General features: G+C 33.8%; 1 protein-coding gene across 19 annotated transcripts in view; it reads left to right on the forward strand.

The window, feature by feature from the left end:
* Window positions 1-22,627, forward strand: part of R3HDM1 (R3H domain containing 1) — a 92,195-nt gene that overhangs the window by 61,160 nt on the left and 8,408 nt on the right. For all 19 annotated transcript variants that reach the window (XM_074301904.1, XM_074301906.1, XM_074301907.1 and 16 more), the window contains 5 exons: window positions 678-835; window positions 5,622-5,773; window positions 17,353-17,456; window positions 21,000-21,166; window positions 21,408-21,558. In XM_074301904.1, coding sequence (XP_074158005.1) covers window positions 678-835; window positions 5,622-5,773; window positions 17,353-17,456; window positions 21,000-21,166; window positions 21,408-21,558 — 732 coding nt within the window. The remainder of the gene's footprint in view (window positions 1-677; window positions 836-5,621; window positions 5,774-17,352; window positions 17,457-20,999; window positions 21,167-21,407; window positions 21,559-22,627) is intronic.

Genomic DNA, 22,627 nt, shown 5'->3' on the forward strand with positions numbered 1-22,627 from the left:
ATATTTTAGACTTAACTTTCACAATAGCAGTGAAGAAAAATCCCCTGAAAAATAAGGGCATACATAAAACTTGATAAAATGCAAAAGATTTTCTTTTTAGGTTTTGGTAAATAAGAAAGTGTATGGCAGTGAACATGAATTTTCCTCCTGGTTAAAAACAAGACTTAAAAGGTTTTGTTTACTTTCTGTTCTAATATTTCAGAAGATCTTCATCTTCTCCAAGCTTAATTCAGTCTTTCCTTCCAGAAACAACACTTCAGCAATCAAGGATATTTCTTTTCTTTGCTACTTCAATTTATCAGCCTTGACTGTCATTAGACAATCCATAGGTTGTGTGCCAGTGATCCTGTATGAAATCTAGGATCTTTTTTTTTTCTCCTGTAAAACTGAACTATATCTAATTTCTGAGAGTGGAGATCTGTGTTTAGTCACTAACTTATGGTGGTGAAAATTACAAAGTATTTCAAATAAAATGTTTACCTTTTAACAAAGTACTTAACAATGGACTTTTAAAATTATTGGCATTTAGAAGAGAGATTTTGAGAAAATGTTACCACCTGTTGAACTGTCTTAATTAAATGCTTTTGTTTTATGAGAATATATTTGACACAGACATGTAATGTTATACATAATGAATTTAAATTTAAAGCAGTGTTTAATCCGTCGTATCATTACAGGTTACCAGGTTATGCCCAGCCAGCAGCAGCAAAACTACCAAGGGATAGTTGCAGTCCAACCATCCCAAAATCAAAATCTAGTCAGTGGCCAACAAAACAATATTGGAAATCAAATTCAAGGTGTGATTGTCCCTTACCCTTCGGTGCCATCTTATCAGGTATGTTACTTATCTTAATTAGTTGTGTCTTTGGATAAATAGATAAGTGAATTGAAATACAACAATAAAACTTTAAGATGAAATCACAGAACTTGGAAAATAAAAGCTTAAAATCATCTTTCTGTTTTCTTTGTATAAAGGGAAAAGTCTTTAGCTATAGGAGTTTTATGGTCCTTTTTTTTTTTTTTTTTTTTAACAAGAACGACTAATGAAAATAATCTACTGTAATAATCATTTCAATATATCCTTCCATTTCTATTATTAAAATGTTTTAAATGCTATCACTAGGCTTTCATTGGAAAACGTATATTTTTTGTATCTCTTGGTTGTTTAATGAACTGCACATGTAAGTAAATGTCATATTCTTCAGATCTTTACCAAAGTCCCCACATGTGTAAAAGAGAAAGGTAGTAGAATTTAGGAATGACAGGGTCAAAGAATTCTAGAATTTCATCATGTCAACTAGACAAAGCTGCACCAAAACAACAGTTTCCTCTACAACCCATCTAATAAGTGGGCAATCAGCCTGTTTTTGCTTTATTGCATACCTCTAATCAGTAGAGAGGTCATATAGATATTGGCAGCCTATTCAAGTTCTGGTTAGTTCCACTCCTAAAGATGTTTTTCCCTTGTGTCAAGCCTCTTGTTCTTACATCTATATTCTAGCCATGCAGAATAAGTCTGGTCCATATAGAACTTCATATCCTTGAAAATGGAGATCTTGTCCCCCTTAGGTTTTCTTCCCTTTGTCTTCTCCAAGCTTAGCATCCTTTATCTGTTGCTCATATGACATGCTCTTAAGGCCCTCCTTCATCCTTCTTACTTCCTATAGACAGTCCTTAATAGTGTCAGGTGGAATAATTAGGAAGGGTATAACAAGATTTTACTATTTTGTGTGTGTGTGTGTGTGTGTGTGTGTGTGTGTGTGTGTCCTTATGCACACCCACATATCCTAGCGCTTCCCTAGCCTGTGCATTTCTGAATATAGTCTGACTTCACATCGACTCTTTTGGCAGCTATATTGTACTGTGGATTCAAATTGATCTTGTAATCCACTAAAATTCTCACTTTTTTTTTTTTTTTAAGAGGTGACCCTTCTGGTCACACCTCCCTATCTTGAACTCTTGAAGATGTTTGTTTCTATTTTATTTGTTTGTTTGTTTTAGCAAAGAGATCACCACATTATGGTATTGTGGAAAGAACACTAGATATGATGTCAGAAAATCTGCGTTCATATACTAACTTTCTGTTTTGTTGTTTTACCTTAAGTAAATCACTGAACCTTTTTTTGATTTTCTCATCTATAAAGTGAAGAAATTAGAATAACAAAATTCACTAGAAAGAATACAAGTTCTGTATTATCAGTGGAAAAATGAGAAATAATAAAGAAAGAAATAGCACTTTCCAAACTATTTAATACTGCTTTAAAAAAAAAAAAATAGAAAAAGTAGGAAAAAACTTGACAAGGAAGAATCAGAAATATTAGAATTTTAAATTCCAGCATGTGATAAATCCAAAAATTTATTTAATAGAAAAGAACTTTTCTATTTGATTAGACAGAAATCCAGCAAAAATTGGATTTAGGTCAACATTTTACACTATACATGATAAACCCAAAATGAATGTGTGACCTGAGGAGCATTTTTAAGTTTTAATTATAGACAATGAAAGACAGTGAATTGATGGCTATAGTAAACTGTTTTCATTAATAGTTATTTTTTTAAAAGTATAAGATTTATAGCTAAAAAAGACTTTTCCATTTATCCAGTGAAGACAGAAAAGTGACTCTGACTTTATAAATGTTGCTACCCTATTTACAAGTACTGTTTGTCTTTACTTGACTATAGAACAAGTTTTGGTTTTTGTTTACTCCAGTGAGTAGGACAGGTGGAAAGAAGAGAAAATGAATCTTTGACAATTTAATAAATAATTTTTTTAAAAAAATATATTAGAAGTCATGTCACTAAAAAATTTAGAAGAGAGCTAGATCAGATACCTTTTACAGTTGTATCTATAGGATAAATTCTTAACTGAGGAAGGGATAGGAACAATTACAAAAGATATACCTGAGATGATTTGGATTATATGAAATTTAAAAATTTTTGCATGAATGAAATTAATACATTGAGAATAAAAAGGAGAGCATTCAAAACTTAAAAAAAAAAATTTTTATCACATACCTGTTAAAGTTCTGACATCCAAAATATATAGACAGCTATCAGAAACATATGAGACTTTAAGAGGTTCCCCAATCAAAAGGTATGAACAAGTGGCTCTGAAAAAAAAAATTTCTGGTTATTGATGACTATAAAAGAATAGACTGAGTCACTAATTTTAAGCTAAATTTAAATCAAGACAGCTCTGAGGTGTCAATGCATTCTAAGCAAATTTGAGATTATAAAATATAGGAGTAGTTGGTGTTAGAAAGCTTGGAAAAAGACCAACATTCTAAAGATAGGCTGATAGTAAAATTAAGAATTGATCTGGTGATTTTGGAAAATGATTTAAAATTATTCTAAAAAAAAAGGAAAGGTCCATCCTTTTTAACTTAGGAATTCTGCTGTGAGACATTTGCCTCAAGAGGTTAATGATTTAAAAAGGTGAAAGAAGATAAAATACCTTAAAATGCTTTTCATAGTAACAAGGAACTGGTTGGATTGGGGAATATCTGAACAAGTCATAATATATGAACATGAAAGAATTTACCTGCAATGTAAGAGACGCTGAATATGAGGGATTATATTCATTATAACATAATAAGAATCTAGTAATTGAACAAAGACCTAAAGAAGTTATAATTCCTTAATTGTCTTAAAGAAAATGAAAGATTTATTTCAAAAGAGGGAATATGGAAGGTCATTCCCAGGAAAAATAATAGCATTTGCAAATCACAGCTCTAATAATGAGCAGTGTGCAAGAGGACAATTTTGTGTCACGGGGTCTATATTAAATCCCTATCCAAAAGTTAATTGTAGAGAGATAGAACCTTTATTCTTTTCATGGTTTTTATTGCAACATGTTTTTTACTTATCAGAAATGTGTACTGTGTAATCACAAGAACATTGAAAAATTAGAATAAAGGAATGAAACAAACAGGTGCAATTAGTTACCTTCATTAGGCATTTATTGAGCACTAAGACTTATCTGAGGAACAAAGCCAACAAAGATTACTTTGAGATGTAAAAAAAAAACAAGTGCCTTGTTCCTTTTTTCCTTCCTTTGTTTATTTCTTTCCTTCCATTCTTTCTTCCTTTCCTTCACAAAATTACTGCCTCCATTGTTCTCCACCAATCATGTCCCAATTCTAAGTTTTATCCAGTAAATGCTTTTTTCCTTTGCCCTACTCCCAGCTTTCTCTCTGGTGCTTCATAATCCCCTTGAATTACTTCTTTCATCCAGAAAAAGAAAGAAAATTTTAAAAAGCTTCTGATGAGCAAATGGTAGCTGATAGAAACCATTCAGCTATGCTATTTGACACTTTTTGGCCACTAAATTTGAGAAATTTAGAAAGCAGAACACTGAGCTAAGAAGTTGTTTTTTTAAATTGCCTTCTCCTAGTAGATTGTATTTCATTCTCCAGCACAGTGAAATGTCTTTCATAGTAGGTTTGTTTTTCCTTTGCTTTAAGCTACACATTTATTCCGATAGTGTGGATCATTAAGTTGTCTTTCATTTTTCTTAGATCATCTTTGCATAAATATTAAATCTGATCCAATCAAAAATACCATGTAAATAATATTAAATTACTTTCATTCTTGAAAGATTAGATTATGTAGAATAGAAAATCAGTCCAATAATTTTGTTTTGGATAATTTATCTAGTGGTGAGATAATTAAGAAATTCCAATGCAGTTGGGAAGGATTAGTTCTATTTCAGAAACATATTATGAAAAAGACTTCTAGATAATATCATTGAACTATTAAAATGATGAGACTTTTGAACATAGAATCAAGCTTAGGAGCCCTTAACAATACTAGTTATAGTCTACAAAAATAACTAAGAATCTTTTATTGCATTTTAATTCACCATGGTCTATTAAATTTAGTAAATTCTTTTTGGGTGACAAATGTATGCTAAGCACTGTTCTCAATGCTACAATGAACTTAAAGAAAAAAAAAGGCACAGCCCCAGCATTGTATGATGAAAAGCTTAAAAGTATAATTTTTCTATAATTTTTTTTTGAGAGGTATACATTTTAACTTGTCAGTAAAGAAATGGCCAGTGAGTAAGCAAGGATAATGAAATTTTACTTAATTTTTTTTGGAAAAACTTTGTCATTGTCCTGAAGTCTAAACTTTTCTAAATGAATATACTTTATTATTGAAAGGTAAGTACAGCTTATATCCCATGATTAAGGAACTTAGTGATCCAAAGTTTTGTCAAAGAATTTCTTAGCACATACCATGAATCTAATAATGAGAAAATAAAAGTTATGGTGTCTACATTGTCTTCTTGATCCTATTATACCATCTTAGTTGTGTGTTTATTGTGTTGCTTTTGGATATTTTTTATAGGGTATGTGTTTCGTTGGATGACTTAGGAATTTAGATGAATCTTTTTTATTACTGTAATTTATTTAAATTTTTAAGGGAAAGAAGAACCAAAGGAATTTAAGGATAAATACCTTGTTGGTAGTATAACAAAAGATCTGGGTGATTCACGATGCTGCTTCATATCTTCACAGACATTTGGAAGTGGAAATTATCAGAGTGGGCTTTGGAAGGGAAATTATTTCTTTCTTTCTTTCTCTAAAGTAAGCACATCTTCTTTCCTTCACCAACTTTAGGTTTCACTGCCTCAAGGTTCTCAAGGAATGCCTCAGCAGACTTATCAGCAACCTATTATAATATCTAATCAATCTAATCAAGGACCTATACCCACCACAGGAATGCCAGTTTACTATAGTGTCATCCCACCTGGTCAGCAAAACAATTTAAGGTGAATAACTGAACTAAGTTTTTATAGTTTCCTATTCATTGCTTTATTTTCAGCCATGGTCTCTAGAGTTATCAATGTCCACAATTTTTAAGCTTAGTATAATACTAGCATATTTTCTGGAAAAATAACATATGCCAATAATTGCTTTGAAAGAAGATTGTCAGGTACTTTATCAAATTTTGGTATATGGAAAAAGAGGAATCTCCTTTGGCAAACCTACTATTCTACAAAATAGCAGTTATTCATTAGATGAGGAACTGTTCTTCCAAGAAATCAAAAACATATTATATGTTGTTTTGTTTTGGTTTGGTTTGGGTTTGGTTTTTGTTTTTTGTTTTTTTTTTTGGTTGGTTTGTTTGTTTGGTTTTTTCCCATGACATTCCCGTGAGTTTGCCAGAAGGGAACTGGCATCTTATTCATTTATTTTACAGAGTGGAAAACTAAGATATGCTATATGGTAAGAGTTGTTGTCAGGTTATAATGATTACAAATGGCTCATTTGTCTACAGTATGGAGGTAGAATCAGGATTGACGTATCTACTGCATTAGAATCTGTGTTAGAAATTGTTTTGACATTGAAGGAATTCATCATCATTTCAACTGTTGTCAAAACTCCTTTAGTAATACTCATAATGTTTTCTTTCATTTCTGACTTTATAACAGCCTTAAGATTGGCATAATAGTACAAAAGGTCAAATTAAAATTAAAGACAAGTTCTGTTTCTAACAATAATAACTCTTAAGTTTTACTCAATAGCAAAGCCCAACTCTTTTTAAGCAATACCTATTACACAAGGGAAGTAAAATAGTATGTCCATTTTAAAATTCCTATTTTGTTCCTTCATTTAAAAAAAAAATTTAAATATCTTTTGTTTTTACACCACCTTATTTCCAAATTCATTCCTAGCCCAAGAGAATTTTTTTTAAAGGAAGCATTTTTTAAGAGCCTACTATGTGCCGAGAACTCTGCTAAGTGCTTTGTTAATATTTATCCCATTTGTTCCTTACAACAAACATAGTAGATAGGTGCTATTATTAAGACCATTTTACAGTTGAGAAGACTGGCAGAGGTTAAGGGGCTTTACCAAGGTTACACAGCTATATATGTTCAAGGCTAGATAGAGGCTTCACCAAAATTAACAAAATTAGCAAACAATTATAATGTGATGAGCAATGTTTCACTCCTAGTCTCTTTTTGCAGAGATGAAAGGGAAGTGAATTTTCTTTTATCTTCTTCAATGCCAGTTTTGCCTACTATAATTATAGAGTATTCGGTCTGGGTTATTTTGTTGTTCTTTCCATTCACATTGTTGTAGTCATTGCAAATATTGTTTCCTCTTTCTGCTTATTTCATTTTGCATCAGTTCATATGTCTTCTTATGTTTCTCTGAACTATTCATATTCATAGCTACTTAGTTCTGTTACATTCATGTTCCTGATTATTCAGTCACTCCCCATCACTACACCTATGTTTTTTAAATTCTACAAGTAGAGAGAAAATACTTGCATTTTGGGCCATTACTTCTCACTTGTGGTATTATCAGTGCTAAATCTTCTAAATCTTATAGATTATATTGGATTAAGTAGCTACTGTGAAGGAAGATTGCAACCTAAAGTGACTAAAGATATAATGAAAAATATTGATTATTTTTTTTTTTTTAAGATTTTTTTTTTTTATTCATTTTTCCAAATTATCCCCTCCCGCCGATGGCAGGCAATCCCATACATTTTACATGTGTTACAATATAACCTAGATACAATATATGTGTGTAAATACCATTTTCTTGTTGCACATTAATTATTAGCTTCCGAAGGTATAAGTAACCTGGGTAGATAGACAGTAGTGCTAACAATTTACATTCACTTCCCAGTGTTCCTTCTCTGGGTGTAGTTATTTCTGTCCATCATTGATCAACTGGAAGTGAGTTGTATCTTCTTTATGTTGAAGATATCCACTTCCATCAGAATATATCTTCATACAGCATTGAAGTGTACAGCGATCTTCTGGTTCTATTCATTTCACTCAGCATCAGTTGATGTATGTCTCTCCAAGCCTCTCTGTATTCCTCCTGCTGGTCATTTCTTACAGAGCAATAATATTCCATAATCTTCATATACCACAATTTACCCAACCATTCTCCAATTGATGGACATCCATTCAACTTCCAGTTTCTAGCTACAACAAAAAGAGCTGCCACAAACATTTTGGCACATACAGGTCGCTTTCCGCTCTTTAGTATTTCTTTGGGATATAAGCCCAGTAGTAGTACTGCTGGGTCTTCAAAGGGTATGCATAGTTTGATAACTTTTTGGGCATAGTTCCAAATTGCTCTCCAGAATGGCTGGATTCTTTCACAACTCCACCAACAATGTATTAATGTCCCAGTTTTCCCACATCCCCTCCAACATTCATCATTATTTGTTCCTGTCATCTTAGCCAATCTGACAGGTGTGTAGTGGTATCTCAGAGTTGTCTTAATTTGGAGAAAAATATTGATTCTAATACGTGAATCATGAGACAAAATAGAATTAGTTTGTCCAAATGAGGTTGAAAAGATAACTGGAATTACCTGGAGTTTAGATAAAGTTCAACCTGAATATAGCTTTTGGGTGATATATCTCAAATTAACTGTTTATGTCTAACCCTAATCTGGTAGGGACTCACTTTCTAACACATTGGTATAGGTTCATTTATTGAACATGCTATAATAAGGTAAGTTTTAAAAATGTACTCGACAGAAAAAGCAAAGAATGTATATCCAATCAGGACTGTATACAAGAAGAATTTCTCAGTTTACTCATTTGGTGTGAGGGTGTACCAGTTACAGAATTAACATTAACTGCATGAAGAAATATTTGTAATTTACTTTAGACATTACAAAATATTGTAACATTTTAAACAGAAAGTTATTTTGGTTCCAGTAATTAGCAGGGTTTAGCAGACAAATGTCCATATTAATAAAACACACCATTAATTGATAAATATCTACCACATTATTGTTGGTTCATTCATGTCTTACTCTTTATGACCCCATCTGGGGTTTTCTTAGCAAAGATACGGTATGTGCTATCTCCTTCTCTTGCTCGTTTTAAGATAAGGAAACTGAGGCAAATAGGGCTAAATGACTTGTCCGTAGTTGTACAACTAATAAGTGCCCTTCTGCTTTAAACTCAGTTCTTCCTAAGTCCAGGCCCAGCACTCTATCCACTACTATCCTATCTACATTTAGCTGTTCATAATTAGCCATAGAAGTTAATTGACATTCAAATGTTAATATGGCTCATTTCCTTATTTTAAAATTGTTTGTTTAAATTCAGTAGTTTTGAGTTATACAGTATATTACATGGATTTTTTTAGAAGAAATACCTATCATCATTTGAAGGAACTCTAAGAGTTTCTTTGCTGAAACCCATACCAGTTCACTTTAGTCTACAGACATACTCAATTGATCCACCATCCAAAGGAGTCTAGTCTATTTTTAATTAACACATATTAGTAACTTTTTTCTTATATCATGTCTAATTTTGCTTCTCTACAACCTGCACCCATTAAAATGTTCCTATGACGAGAAAGGCATGTGGGTCAGTCATTGCTGACAGTTTCCTCCCATTGAAATCTAGGCTGTTTACAAGTAGCAATTGTTTCATTCTTTGAATTTGTTCTCCTACTTATTGATCAGTTGAAGACTTTCAAAGTTATATCCAAGAAGTTTAGTTGTATATGACTCAGCTTACTCACAGGATGGAGGAATTTTTTGGTTCACAATCTTATTACATATGCTTCCCAGAAACTACACAAAACTCTTACACAATCAGCCTTCTATCATTTTAGTGAATTCTCCTTTCCCATTAATTCTAGATTAATTGCCTCCCTGTGACTTGGACTCCATCTCTGAAATATTTAGAACTTGATAAATAAGCAAACTCCATTTTTATCAGACTGTTACTGTACAGGTAACTTACTGGCTTTATTCTCCAAGTAAAATACCAAATAGGAATAATTTTGACATTTTTCCTTCCACTAGTAACAGGTTACATCAGAAAATCTTCTCTTCCTAGAAGGAAGATAATGCAAAAGTAAAGAACAAGATCCCAAGAGCTGAGAGCCCTACTTTTATAGGCCATAAAGAAGAGTGGCAGATTCTTCAGTCATTCACAAGAAGTTCAATGTATTACATCAGTTTGATTGGGCAACTCTTCAATTTAATCAGGGCCTAAAAATGACCTGAGCCTTATATTTTCAAGTTCATTGGAGAAATATACTCAACTTGATTGAAATCACTTCCACTTCAACATATATCAACATTCTACCTCATGAACAGTCAGTCTATTTATAGTCCCACATAAATGTAGTTCAACCTCTTTTGATTCATATGTACTAAAAATGCTTTTCTTGTTCATTCATATTCCTGTCTCTTCCTTTAAAGGCCTTATTCTTTAAAAATAATTTTAGGGGCAGCTAGGTAGTACAGTGGATAGAGCACCAGCCTTGAATTCCGGAGGACCCGAGTTCAAATTTGGCCTCAGACACCTAACACTTCCTAGCTATGTGACCCTGGGCAAGTCACTTAACCCCAGCCTGGGGGGAGAGGGGAAAGGGGGAGGGGAAGATTTTAAATTAAGTCCAAAGTTGTTCTTTTTTCTAAATCCAAGCTATTGCCTTCTGTTGGTTTAAATTAGAACTTTGAGATTTATGCTTCACTACAGCAAGAAAATATGCTTTGTACCAGGTAGCTTAATATTTGTTTAGGGAAAACCTCCAGATTTCCCCCTTCCCTTCCTTTAATGATTTCTTCAGGCCATAAATAACCTAGACAATTAGGGAAGTCCACCCCCTGGGCTTGGTTGACCTAGATTTAGAAAAGAAAAAGGCAAAGAATTTGAACACTCAGGTAATTTGGCATTTTCCTTGGGCAGCTCCTACATTGATTATTTTCTGAATAATTTCTCTGACTGGGGAAAACATGTTGATGTTAATGTATTTTTCCTAATTGTTCTTAAGTACAACATGAAATAGCCTATTACTCCAACTAAAATAATATTGTGTACGTAACTTCATCCAGGACAGATGATTAAGTGCAAATTATTTCTAATTGGCTTTCTGCTTTTACTACTCAATTTTTATTCTTTTATTTTTTCTAAAAACTTTTTTACATCATTTTAAATTGGCTATAAAGGAACCATTCAAAACAATCTAGAAAGTAAATTTTAATTTTTTTTCTCAAGCTATGTCATCTATATGCACTTAATTTGTTATCAGAATTATTTCTGACATACTAATTTTCGTGTTGTCTGGAAGTCCATAAGTGAAAAGAAAAGTAAGATCAAGAAGAAGAAATATATACTGAGTTTTATGCATACACAGAGATACTGAGAATTATTCTGACTTTAAAATACACTATACTTATTTTTGCTTTATAGAGTGAACTCTAGCTATTATCAGCTACCAGAAACCATGAGAAAATTATGCTTTAAGACATCATGACATTCAGAATAATTCTATGTTTACTTTATAAAATTTGCCCAGAAAATGTCAACACCATATCTCCTTTCTATACGGAAAGCTGTGATGATCAGTAAGAAAGTAGCTTGAAATATGCCACAGGAGATTTATAATCTTATTCCTCTAACCCTGAAGATTGCAATACAGAATCAAAGTATTTAAGAATTGAAAAAAACATAAATGGGAATCTAGTCTGTTCCTTCTCAAAAGGAATTCATCTTATAACAAATACCTGACAGGGTTCATCCAGATTCTGCTTGAAGATGTTCAGGGACCATCTCTTAGATAGGACATTCTACTTTTATATAACTCTTAATTATTGGAATAACTTTTCCAAAATCAGGTATGCATTTCTTTCTTTGCAGCTTCCTATTTCTCTTGATTCTGCACTCTGAGACTAAATAGCAAGTTTAATCTCTTACATGTATAGTGTTTCACATATTTTAATACAGTAGTGTCCTTTCCCCCTTCTCTTCTGCAGGCTTACCATGCCCATCTCTCACAACTGACACTCATATAAAGTTAACATAAGGCCCTTCGCTAATTATTTACCCTCCTTTGGACACTAAATCCAGTACCTCAGTGGTGTCTTTTCAAAACAGAATACAGAGGACTATCACCTGTTTCAAGGGGTTTTAAATTTAAACAAATGACTGGGGAGAGTGTGGAAAATACTTTTGTATATCTCCCCAAATTAGAAACTGTAGAGAATAGCCAAAAAGAATGAGGAAGAATAACAGCTGGGATATCCAAAAAAATAAAATAGAAAACCAAGAAGAGAGCAAAATAAAAACTCAAGACCTTAAGTGTTTACATAAAAAATATCCAAAGTTTAGGCAACAAATAAGAAAACTTACAGATTCTAACACAAAGGGGCAATTTGGCCTCATTAAGAATCCCCCACACTTAGTGAGCTAAACCTAATAATAAGTTTTAGATGAGTATTCCTTATTTTAAAAAAATAAATAAATAAAAAACAAGAAAGTTAAAGATGAGTGGGGAGTTAGAGATTACTACCATATATAAAGGCAGTGTACTCATGAGGAAATCTGGAAATTAGAGTACAGAAACATGACAGAGACTATTTGGATTGTTTTTACCAGATTTCATATTATAAAATGACAGTTATCTAAACTGACTAATATTAAAACCAGAAATGGATCCGTAGAATTCCCATGAGTAGACTCAGAATCCTGCAGTTATGTATTTTTTGGTTGGATTCCAAAAGCATTTGCTAAGAATCCACCATATCTAAGGCATATTGTTTTGGGCACTAGAAATTCTTATACTAATAGGTAAACAAAAGAACAAAAAAACTAATAAATACGACCAGACAAGACTTTGAGTAGGAAATGATATCCAAGTCTTTCTAGAAAGGAAACCTAATTTGATGCTAGAGGTAATAGGAAACTTCAGTAATCCATTGTTCCAAGAAAGTGCATTACTCAAATCTGGGCTTTAGGAGAGGTTGGATTGAAAAGATGTTGGAAGCAGAAAGATAACTTAAGAAGTTATTATAATATATAAGTTCAAGAGGATAGTGATGAAGGCCCGGACACAGTGACAGCATAGAGAAATGAGAAGAATGTATTTAATATTGGGTTTTTTTCTTGGTTTTTTTGAGAGACAGTTGGTTAAATGACTTGCCCCGAATCACACAGCTTAGTAAATGCTAGGTATCTAAAGGTGATTTTCAGCTCAGGTCGTCCTGACTTCAGGACTGGTGTTCCATCTTCTGTACCATCTAACTGCTCCAATAAATGTTAATTGAAAAATGCTTAATAATACAGAGAAGAATGAACCAGAACTTATTTGTTATACTATACTACTTATATTTATTACTTATACTATACTTATACTACTGTACTTCTGTAGGTCTGGTATGAGTACTTCTTTCTAATCCTCTGTTCCTATTGTTCATGCCCTCCCAGAAGTGTCCAGGGAGGTCCTCAAAAGTATTGGAGATCTACATTGAGGTATCTTGTTATTACATGAGTAGAAGTTTATCATATATAAACAATAATATGGCTAGTCACTTCCTTTTCACATCTCACAATCTCTTTGATCATTTTTTGTCCCTTATATACCTTCCTTGTTGGTAAGAAACAGACCACTTTCTCATGCCTGTCATGCATCTCTGCACTGTCCTTTATATGATCTACAATTTTGAATATTTGGAGATTATAATAGTGTTCTACACGCCAAAGTCATGGAGCATCACATAAAAATATTAGTGTTTTTAAATGGTGGCGTTTGTGAAGAATGTACTTGGGTCATTAAAAGTACTGCATAATTGTACAGATTGCCTTACTTTTCTGGCCCCAACTCATTGTCCATCTGCAGTGCATATTGAGGATAGTCAATCTTTATTCTTATTGATTTTGCCCTTATGGATAATTAGGTTGAACTCAGGTGAATGGTTAAATAAATAATTTAGTAATTCTGGAGTTTGATGTAATCAGTACAATGTCATCTACAAATGGCATCTGGAGGAGCTCATCAACTAGAAAAAATTCTTCTGTAATATGCTATAAAAAGAGGTTAAAGAGTTAAATTTAAAAAAAAATTAAAATTAAAAAATTACCTCTTTGAGCAGAGAAATAGTTTATGAATACTGAAGAAAACACCAGAAATTAGATTAAATGTATTAAGATATAAAGCTTTTCCATGACAGTATAAGAAGACAGATATCAAAAGGAAAATTCCTAATGTATTTGTTATTTTCCCAGATATAATGATGAATTTCTCATATAAGAGCAATTTCTAGATGGTGTGGAAGAAGGCAGGGAAGGAGAGATGCATAAACATAACAGGAGATCCAAGCCTGAGAAAAATTACCATTAATTTCTATTGGTCAACTAAAGATACAATTGATATGTAACTTCTGAAAAATTTGCCAAGATGCAAGTGACAGGAAGAGTCAGTGGTGTTCTACATTTGACTTTTTTGACCTTCCCCCCACTTCCGGTCGTGGAAAGTACTGACCCCACTAAATATCAGTGATACTGGTATGAAATTTATGATCAGACTCTGACTTGAGTAGGTTAACTTAATAACCAATTGCCTTGAGGAAGGAAAGTATTTTTAAGTTTGTCTCTTCTGGGAATATAAAAGAGGTTGATGGGTTTGAAATTTTCTCTTCCTCCTCTTCATTTGACCGGCCCAGCAACTTGATGATATTCTTCTCTCTACTTAGCTAGACTGTTTCTCCAATAACAGAGGAGGCTAGATTCCAACCTTCAGGGAATTGAAAAGCTCTTTTAATGACTCCAGATTTCTCTTAGAAACAAAAAATACTTTTGCAATTCCATTATTTTTAGCTGCAAAACATGGATATTCTCTTCATAACCAAAAATGAGTATTGCACAGAAGGTAGTGGAAAAGCACATGGTGGAAGCTTAATAAATTTAAGCTGTTAAAGCCTAAAACCATACTAAAATTTTCAGGATATCCTATATAACAAATTTAAAAAAAAATTCAAAGGCAGGCATATTGAGGGACATTTTCACCAGGAGATGGGTGGGATCATTTGGCAAAGGATGACAGCCTGAGGGCTTCATTAGTATTCTGGTGATGTCTGGAGAAAGTGAAGAAAGCTTCCAGATCAGATAGAATTTTTTTGACATTTATATTGATGGGTTCTGGTGGCAGTCAGAGTTGCAGAAATCCCTCTTTTGAATGGATGCACAGGTCCTTCATGAAAGAATTCACAAACCCGAAGAGTTTTAGGTGGCAAAAATGGAAGTTTATTGTTGGATGAGAAGTCAGCTTTGCTAGAAAAACTGACCTCTTTAGTGGCAAAGTCCTATTAGGGAAATGGAAGCTGGCATTGAGAAGAGAATGTCTTCCCAGCAGGCAGGATCCTGGCAGCTAAGCCAAAGAGGCAAAGGATGATACTTTGGACAGTCTGCAAAGAAGTGAGTTTGGAAATATACTTTATAGAAAATCAGAGGCTCAGGTTTCAAGTTGAAAAGAAAGCCAAAATCCCCTGGGCCTAGATGTCCAATTGAATGGAAATCACTTTTTGAAAGCTTCTGGAATTTGGAATTTCCTGAAAAGGGACTGCATCCCTGGGGTGATTTGCCTTAGAAAAGGCCCAGCTGGGAAGATATGCTCTCATAAATTCTTTGGAGGGGTATTGGGGGGGGAGTGGTGTCAGGAATCAAAGAGGACAGAATTTCAGAGTATTAATTTTACAGATCAAAAGGGAACACAGTTTCATATCCCCATCAGTATTATGCTTAATTTATTGAAGAATATGGATAGGAGTTGTACAGGGTGATAATGAAGAGGATTGGGGTCCCTTTAAGAAACTATTTCCTATTGATCTGTGATTCCTTTCAGATTCCCAACCTGACCTGGCTGAAGCATATCCTCCCTAGACTAAGTTGTCTTTCCTGGGCTAGAACCTTTGATTCACAAATCCTGGTCAAAAAGCATCCCTTTGAATTTCAATAGGAGATCTGGGTTTGTTCCAGCCTCCACTGGATCTGAGCCAACTTAAGCTCTCCCAGCCCCAACTGGTTCTGATGTGCCCTGGTTGTCACAGCTCCCATTTTGACTAGCTTGGGCCAACCAGCTCCAGCTTCCCACTAAGATACCCAATATAATAAACATTCATCAACTAAAGTCTTTGCAGATGGACCTTGGTGACTCACTCAGCTGCCAAGTCTTTTCTGTCCACTGCGAATTTTATTCTCAGTACAAAACTATTTTCCATAGATCAGACACTATAGAAGTCAGTCTCTGGTTAAACTGATTTCTATCTAACAATAAATTTTCATTGTACAACTAATATTTGGGATTGAATGAATTCTTTCACTCCTAGAATCTACGGCTGATTTAATGGTGATTCTTGATAACTCTCTTATAGCCACTAACCAACCTCTAGACCACTCTCCACCTCATCTATCAGACATGAATGAGTTGTGTCTTGGGAGGAAACATCCAAACTGATAACCTCATGAATCCAGTTGAATATTCCTAGATAAGTGGAAAAACTGTTTCAGTTGGGAGTCTAGAGAGATCTGGTTTCCATTCCCATCTCTGTCTGACAATAGCTATTGACTATAACCTGAGTAAATCCCCTCACTTCTCTCAGTTTTACATTCTTCATGTGATTTATGTCTGTTGGTACTCATCTCACATAGTTATTTGGAGGGTAAAGTCCCTAAGAAACCCTGAACCTTTACATTTAAAAAATTCTCCCTTTCTTTTCATCCTCTGCCATCTTCGAGAGAAGAAATGTTAGACATACCTAAATGCTTATGTCAGCTTTTTCTAGTATATAACCAATATTTAAAACTTTACACTGAGAATGTCATTTAAAGTTTCTTTTTATCTAACCTTTTCTAACTCTGCTGAAGGTCTTTGTAGAAAACAAATTAGGTAATATTTTGGTTCTCTGTCAAGATGAACCCTCCTTGATCATAGAATTAATTACCTGCTTGACTCTCCACTTACACTCTTTTACTATCCCCTTTGGTTTTTCCTATTGAATTGAAGATTATAACTGGCAGAATTCAATAAAAACTCAATAATGCACATTAATTGGGGAATATTAAGTTTTTGTTATAGGATAAGTTTCTTGAAAATCTAGATAGTTTTAATTTACCTGGTAATTTTGTTTACCCTATGAATTTAGACTTACGATTGGGAAAATTTTTCTAAAAGATTAATGACAACCACAAAATTTCAAATTAGCGAAATTGCAAATGGCTAGAAGTTACTATACCCCCCCCCAAAAAAAAATTTGTGTATGAATTGCTTAATCTAACAATTTTTCATCATTTTATCAATTTTCCATTAGGGTATACTTAGAAGAATAGTGCTTTTCAAATATTTAGTTTTTATAATTATTTTGTTTTTTGAAAGAATTATTGAAACAATCAATGAAACTTACACAGTGTTTTATGATATTGTATCATTGTAGCTTGAGGGGTAATAGCAATTACTTAATTTTGGCTTTTATAGCCAACTAACTTTGAAGAAGTCTTTACTTGAATTCTAATTTAAACTAAAACATCTTTACTTGTTACAAAAGCACCCACCTCTGTACTTTGTCTTCTTTTTTCTAGCTCATCTGTAGGTTATTTGCAACCTTTAGGATCAGATCAGATACAGTTTCCTCAAACTTCTTCACCATGCAATTCCCAACAACTTCAAAGCCACCAGTGTGCAGGTACGGAAAGATAATTGAATAATTGCAATTAGGGATTTTTTTCCCTATTTGAAAAAGAAAAACTAAATGGAATACATTAAAAATTCTAGAAAACCCATTGTTCACACCTAGAATATATCTTGAAACATTTTAATCTCCATCTGCCAGAATCTTTCTCTTTGTTTAAAGGTCACCTTGAATATAACCACTTCCATGAAACTCTCCCTGATTCCCCCACACACAATTTTTGCAGCTCTCCTTGCCACACTATATTTATATCATGTCATATCCTCTAATTCCAGGATATGTAAATTTCTTGAAAGCAGTGACTGTTTTTCATTTTTGTAACCTTACCACCTAGCTTAATGCTTTACATAGAATAAGTGCTTAATAAATATTACCTGAGTTCATTTGAATGTAAAAAAAGAAATGTACATATTTAGATGTAATTAGTGTTGCCATCTGAATCAGCCTTAACATACTATATCCATTTATATATTTTATTACATACCATATTTGTACAGAGAATATACCTATCACTGCACTCATTCTAGTTCCATATACAGCTTATCTGATAACTGACATCAATATTCAACCAAATCCAATTCTAATATACTTAATCCCTGAAAATAGTCTCTTAAAGTAGCAGACTATCCAAGAGGGCCATTCACTGTTGTTGTTTCTATAGCTTGGCAACACAAGTACTTTTTAAAACAGAATTTAGATCAAAAATGTAGTATAAACCACTCTCTTCTGCACACATGTACAATTATATGAATACATATATTTACAGTAATGAGAAGAGTAATCCGTAAGGGATGGGGGACCAAAAACATGAGAATGTTTTAGGACTTTTTGTGTTTTCGAAAGAAAATGTTTGAATGGTGAGAAAGAGTAACTAGTTTAGGCAGGATATTGCTGACATAGTAGAGAGTATGAATGGATATTCAGTTAAGACAATTTTTTTTTTTTACTATGTACAAACACTTGGCAGAGGAGCATGTACTTGGCAATAAGGATAAAAAAGAAATGATACTGTTACTGTTCCTGCCAATAAGAAATTTACAGTTTGAGGGTGGAAATAAGACATGTTCAAAAATAGCTTTTATACAACATAAAACCTAGCACAAAGAAGAGATCAAAAATGCTCTAAAGGATCCAAATACTTATTTATCTATTTTATAAAATTTTAATACTCTGTCATGTAAATTCTGAATTTGGCCTATATCAGTGTTCTTTTAATAAAAATGATCAAGAGAGCAATAATAAAAAAATAAAACATTTACTTCAATTTTTTTTAATTTTTTTATAATATTTTATGCCATAATCTTTATCTAATTTTTTTGAATAAGACTGAATTGCAGTGTTTCCAAAGATAATACTCTATTACTCCATAGGACATAATTATCTAATTTTACTATTATGTCCTATGGAGTAATAGAGTATGTTTCACTTCTGGAATAAAAGAAAGAAAGCCCTTGATGACGTATAACCAAATGTTGAGGTCTAGAAAAGGGATACCAAAATGAAATTAGGTTTAATTGAGGTCTAGTGGCAGGTTCGGGATACAGGGAGTCAAATGGAGCTCCCCTGTAACCTCTTTGGATTCGGCGCAAGGATACAAAGTTAAATGAGTTCTAGTGGTGGCACGAGAGTCCCCTGTAAATGAATTTACAAGCCCGAAAACCTAGATTGAAGTAAGGTTAAACTGTGGTTAGTAAAAGGTATTAGATAGAGGAAGAAATACACCAAAAGTGGCAGACAGAGAGTCTTTGATGCAAAGCATGGTGCTTGCAGGTTTCAACTCTGCCAAGAAATGATTCCAGTTTGGCTCTTTTATTTGCTTGAAGGGGCCTATGGGTGGAGCCCAGGTTGATTCCTCGAGGGCCAGAATCCACCAAGTAGGGTTTGGGAAACCTGAGCAGGTCATTAGAATGGGGTCTAGGTACAACCCAAATTATCTCAAATCCGGATCTCTCCCCTTGGAATACATAAGGATGGTTTTGATCAGATCTTGTAAATCAAAGGTCAGTCCAAAAAGCCGGTTGGGGATCAGAAAAGGAATCTTAAAGGGCTATGCCCACATCACCCTCATGTAAGATAGACCTTAAACTGGGCCTTAAAGATTGAATAAGACTTCAGTAGGTATAAATGGTTAGAGAAGGGTATTCCAAAAAGTAGCCTAGCAAAATCACAACAAGAGTGGGGAAAGTTCAATAGAACAAGGCCAAAGTAGTACTTTGGCAGGAGGGTAGACACATGAAAAGGAAGGATGTGGAAAGAGGGATCTGGGACGTTGATTGACAACCTGGGGATTTGGGATTTCTTCTTGGAAGAAGTAGAAAGTTATTGAAGATATTTGAACCTAGGGAATGATGTGATCAAACTTATAGATTAAGTATATTGCTCTGGCTACAAGATGAATTAGAAGGGAAAGAAGACCAGATCCAGAGGAGTTGGTTAGGAGATGAAAATAATAGTGTACAGCTGCCCTCAGGTGGTGATAGTATGACAGGAAAGCAGAGGATAATTCAGGAGATATTGTAGGAGGAGAAGGGCCTGAATTCAGCCACTGTTTCCATGTTGGGAACAAGAAAGAAGGTCTCTGTCAGGGACAATCTTGGTGATCCCATCAGCAGAAATATAAATTTGTGGGGGGAGGAAGGAGCAGAGAGACATTTATTGGAAATAGTTTGTAAGCTGTAAAGCATTGTATAAATGTAAGGGAGATGAGCAATAGAATTTTGGGATAAATGATTGTAAATGAATGTTTTGAATGCCAGCAGCAAGAAAAGCACAGGATGCTCATCCCTTAGAGGATCACAAGAACATAGGTTTATTTTAACTAAAAGGGATTTTCAAAACTTTAGTTGAGCCCCTTCAGTTTACAAGTGAAGAAAATGTGGCCCAGAAAGATGCATTAACTTTACCAAGTTCATAAGAAGTTAGTTGTAGAACTACTATCCACTCTCTCCTTGGCTTAAAAAAATTAGCTTTTTAAAAGGTTCTGGCTTTTTTTACTTTTTCTCTTTTCAAATGATAGTGTAACATTAATTTTAATAGTGGCAATTTTAATTTCAAGTTTGTTTGTTTTGTTTTTGGTTTGGCTTTGGTTTTTTATTTTCTATCCTCAACATTTATATGCTTGACACAAAATTTACACTTAGTAAATAAATGTTAAATGAATGAATACACATTTCTTAAATTGAGGATAAAGACTCTTTCATTGTTTGTTTGTTTTTTTGTCTTTGTATCCATAACTCCTAATGTAATACCTTGTACAAAATTTGGTATTTGTTCAGCTTAGTCGATTTTTTTTTTTTAATAGTGTCCTGTTGGGTTTTACAGTAAAATAATGGGACCCACTTTAAAGCTACCTTACTTAATATGAACATTCAGTTTTTATTATAAACATGACTTTTTATCATCTGCTTTTTTCTTTTACTGAAAACATGCTGTTATAGTTTTTATTTATCTACAATGAAATAACACCACTTGTTCTGAAATGTAAATTGTGCTCTAAATACAAATCATGAAAATGAAAGTCATCCTTCTGTTTTGTAGCTGTACCACCGCCTGGTGGAGGAGTGGTCATGATGCAGTTAAATCTACCAAACAGTTCTCAACCTCGAGCCCACTCACCTCCTCAGTGGAAACAAAACAAATACTACTGTGATCATCAAAGGGGACAGAAGTCAGTAGAATTTAGCAATTTAGAAAATGTCGTCCAGGTAAGTTATCTTATTTCTTATGATGCTTACTTTGTAGATAGCCAAAAGTGTTTACTACATTATAACTGCAATAGCAACCTGCTTTACCATGACCCTTTATAGTTTACAAAGCACTAGATATTTTATTTACTATAACAATTGTAAGGGATGTTTCCAGAGTTAACAAATTATGATCAATTTTTCTCATGTTTTATTCTTTCACTTAAATTGACATTTCCATGTCTTTTTTGTCATATTTTAGTTACAGCACAGCCCTCAGCTTAGTAGCCCAGTAACCTCACCAGCCCAGTCACCAGCACCAGCTCAGCTCTCCAATATGAAAAATATCTGTCCCACATTAGCACCTCTTTCCATCGTACCCCAATTTTCTAGACCTTTTGTCCCTGGACAAGGTAAGTTTTCAGCATGAACAAGTAGTTATTGCCTTGGATAACTTAAAGTTTATCATGACCAAATAATCTGCAGTTTATTTTATTTCTGTTTCTGTTTTACTAGGGCCTCATTGTCCAGTGTCACAATACCCACAGTGTAGTCCCCTAATTTGCTTTAAGGAGCAAAGATATGAACTAAGGGAAGTGTAACTTATAAGAATAAGGAAGCAAGAGTTTGCAAAGGTCTGGTCTAGCTCCTCTTGTCAGGATAAGCAAAAGTCCTTGCCCCACGTGTGGACGCCAATTGTAGCGAGCTATCGTCTCCAGAAGCTGCTGGATCGCTCTCTGGGAAGAGATCTGCTGTGTCTACTCAAATCTTTAAGACAGATTCTTCTTCCTGTAACGAACCGTTGTCTCCAGGCAGTTGCTGTTAACTCTTGTCCTTAGAAGTGACTTCCCTTCCTGCAGAGAGCCCCGTCAGGCCTGATGTAATGCAGAGAGTCTTCCTTCTTTCTCTGAGAGTCCTCTCTTTTATTCTCCCAGAGAATGGGCGTGGGATAATGCAAGGGCTTCTGGGAAGAACCACCCCAGCCAATGAGCTTGCCCCCTCTATCAAGTCAACCTGAGTTCTCACCTTGTAATTGTCCAGAAAACCTGAATTCTCACCTTGTCACTGTCCAGACAACCTCAGTTCTCACTTAGTAATCCTAACATCTCCCCCTTTCTTTTGATTTAGAACATAGGACAGTCATGACCTTGAAACATAAATCCATCAATATGGGAAGTATTACAGATAATTACATAAATGACCTTGAAACATAAATCCATCAATATGGGAAGTATTACAGATAATTACATAAATTACATAAGCACATAGTAACATAGTAACATAACACATGCTAGAAGTATATAACATAATCATAATTTGAAAATTTATAAATGTCCATAAGTCCATTGTCCATTAGTCTCATCTTGTGTGAGGAAGTCCAATGATTCCTGCTGGTTTTAAAGTTCTTTAACAGTCTTCTTATTATCCATGCTCTTTCAGTGTCAGATGTGTCTTAGATCTTCTCCTTTATTTTGAGGTCTT

Source organism: Sminthopsis crassicaudata, chromosome 3 (genome assembly GCF_048593235.1).
Source record: "Sminthopsis crassicaudata isolate SCR6 chromosome 3, ASM4859323v1, whole genome shotgun sequence".
NCBI lineage: Eukaryota > Metazoa > Chordata > Mammalia > Dasyuromorphia > Dasyuridae > Sminthopsis > Sminthopsis crassicaudata.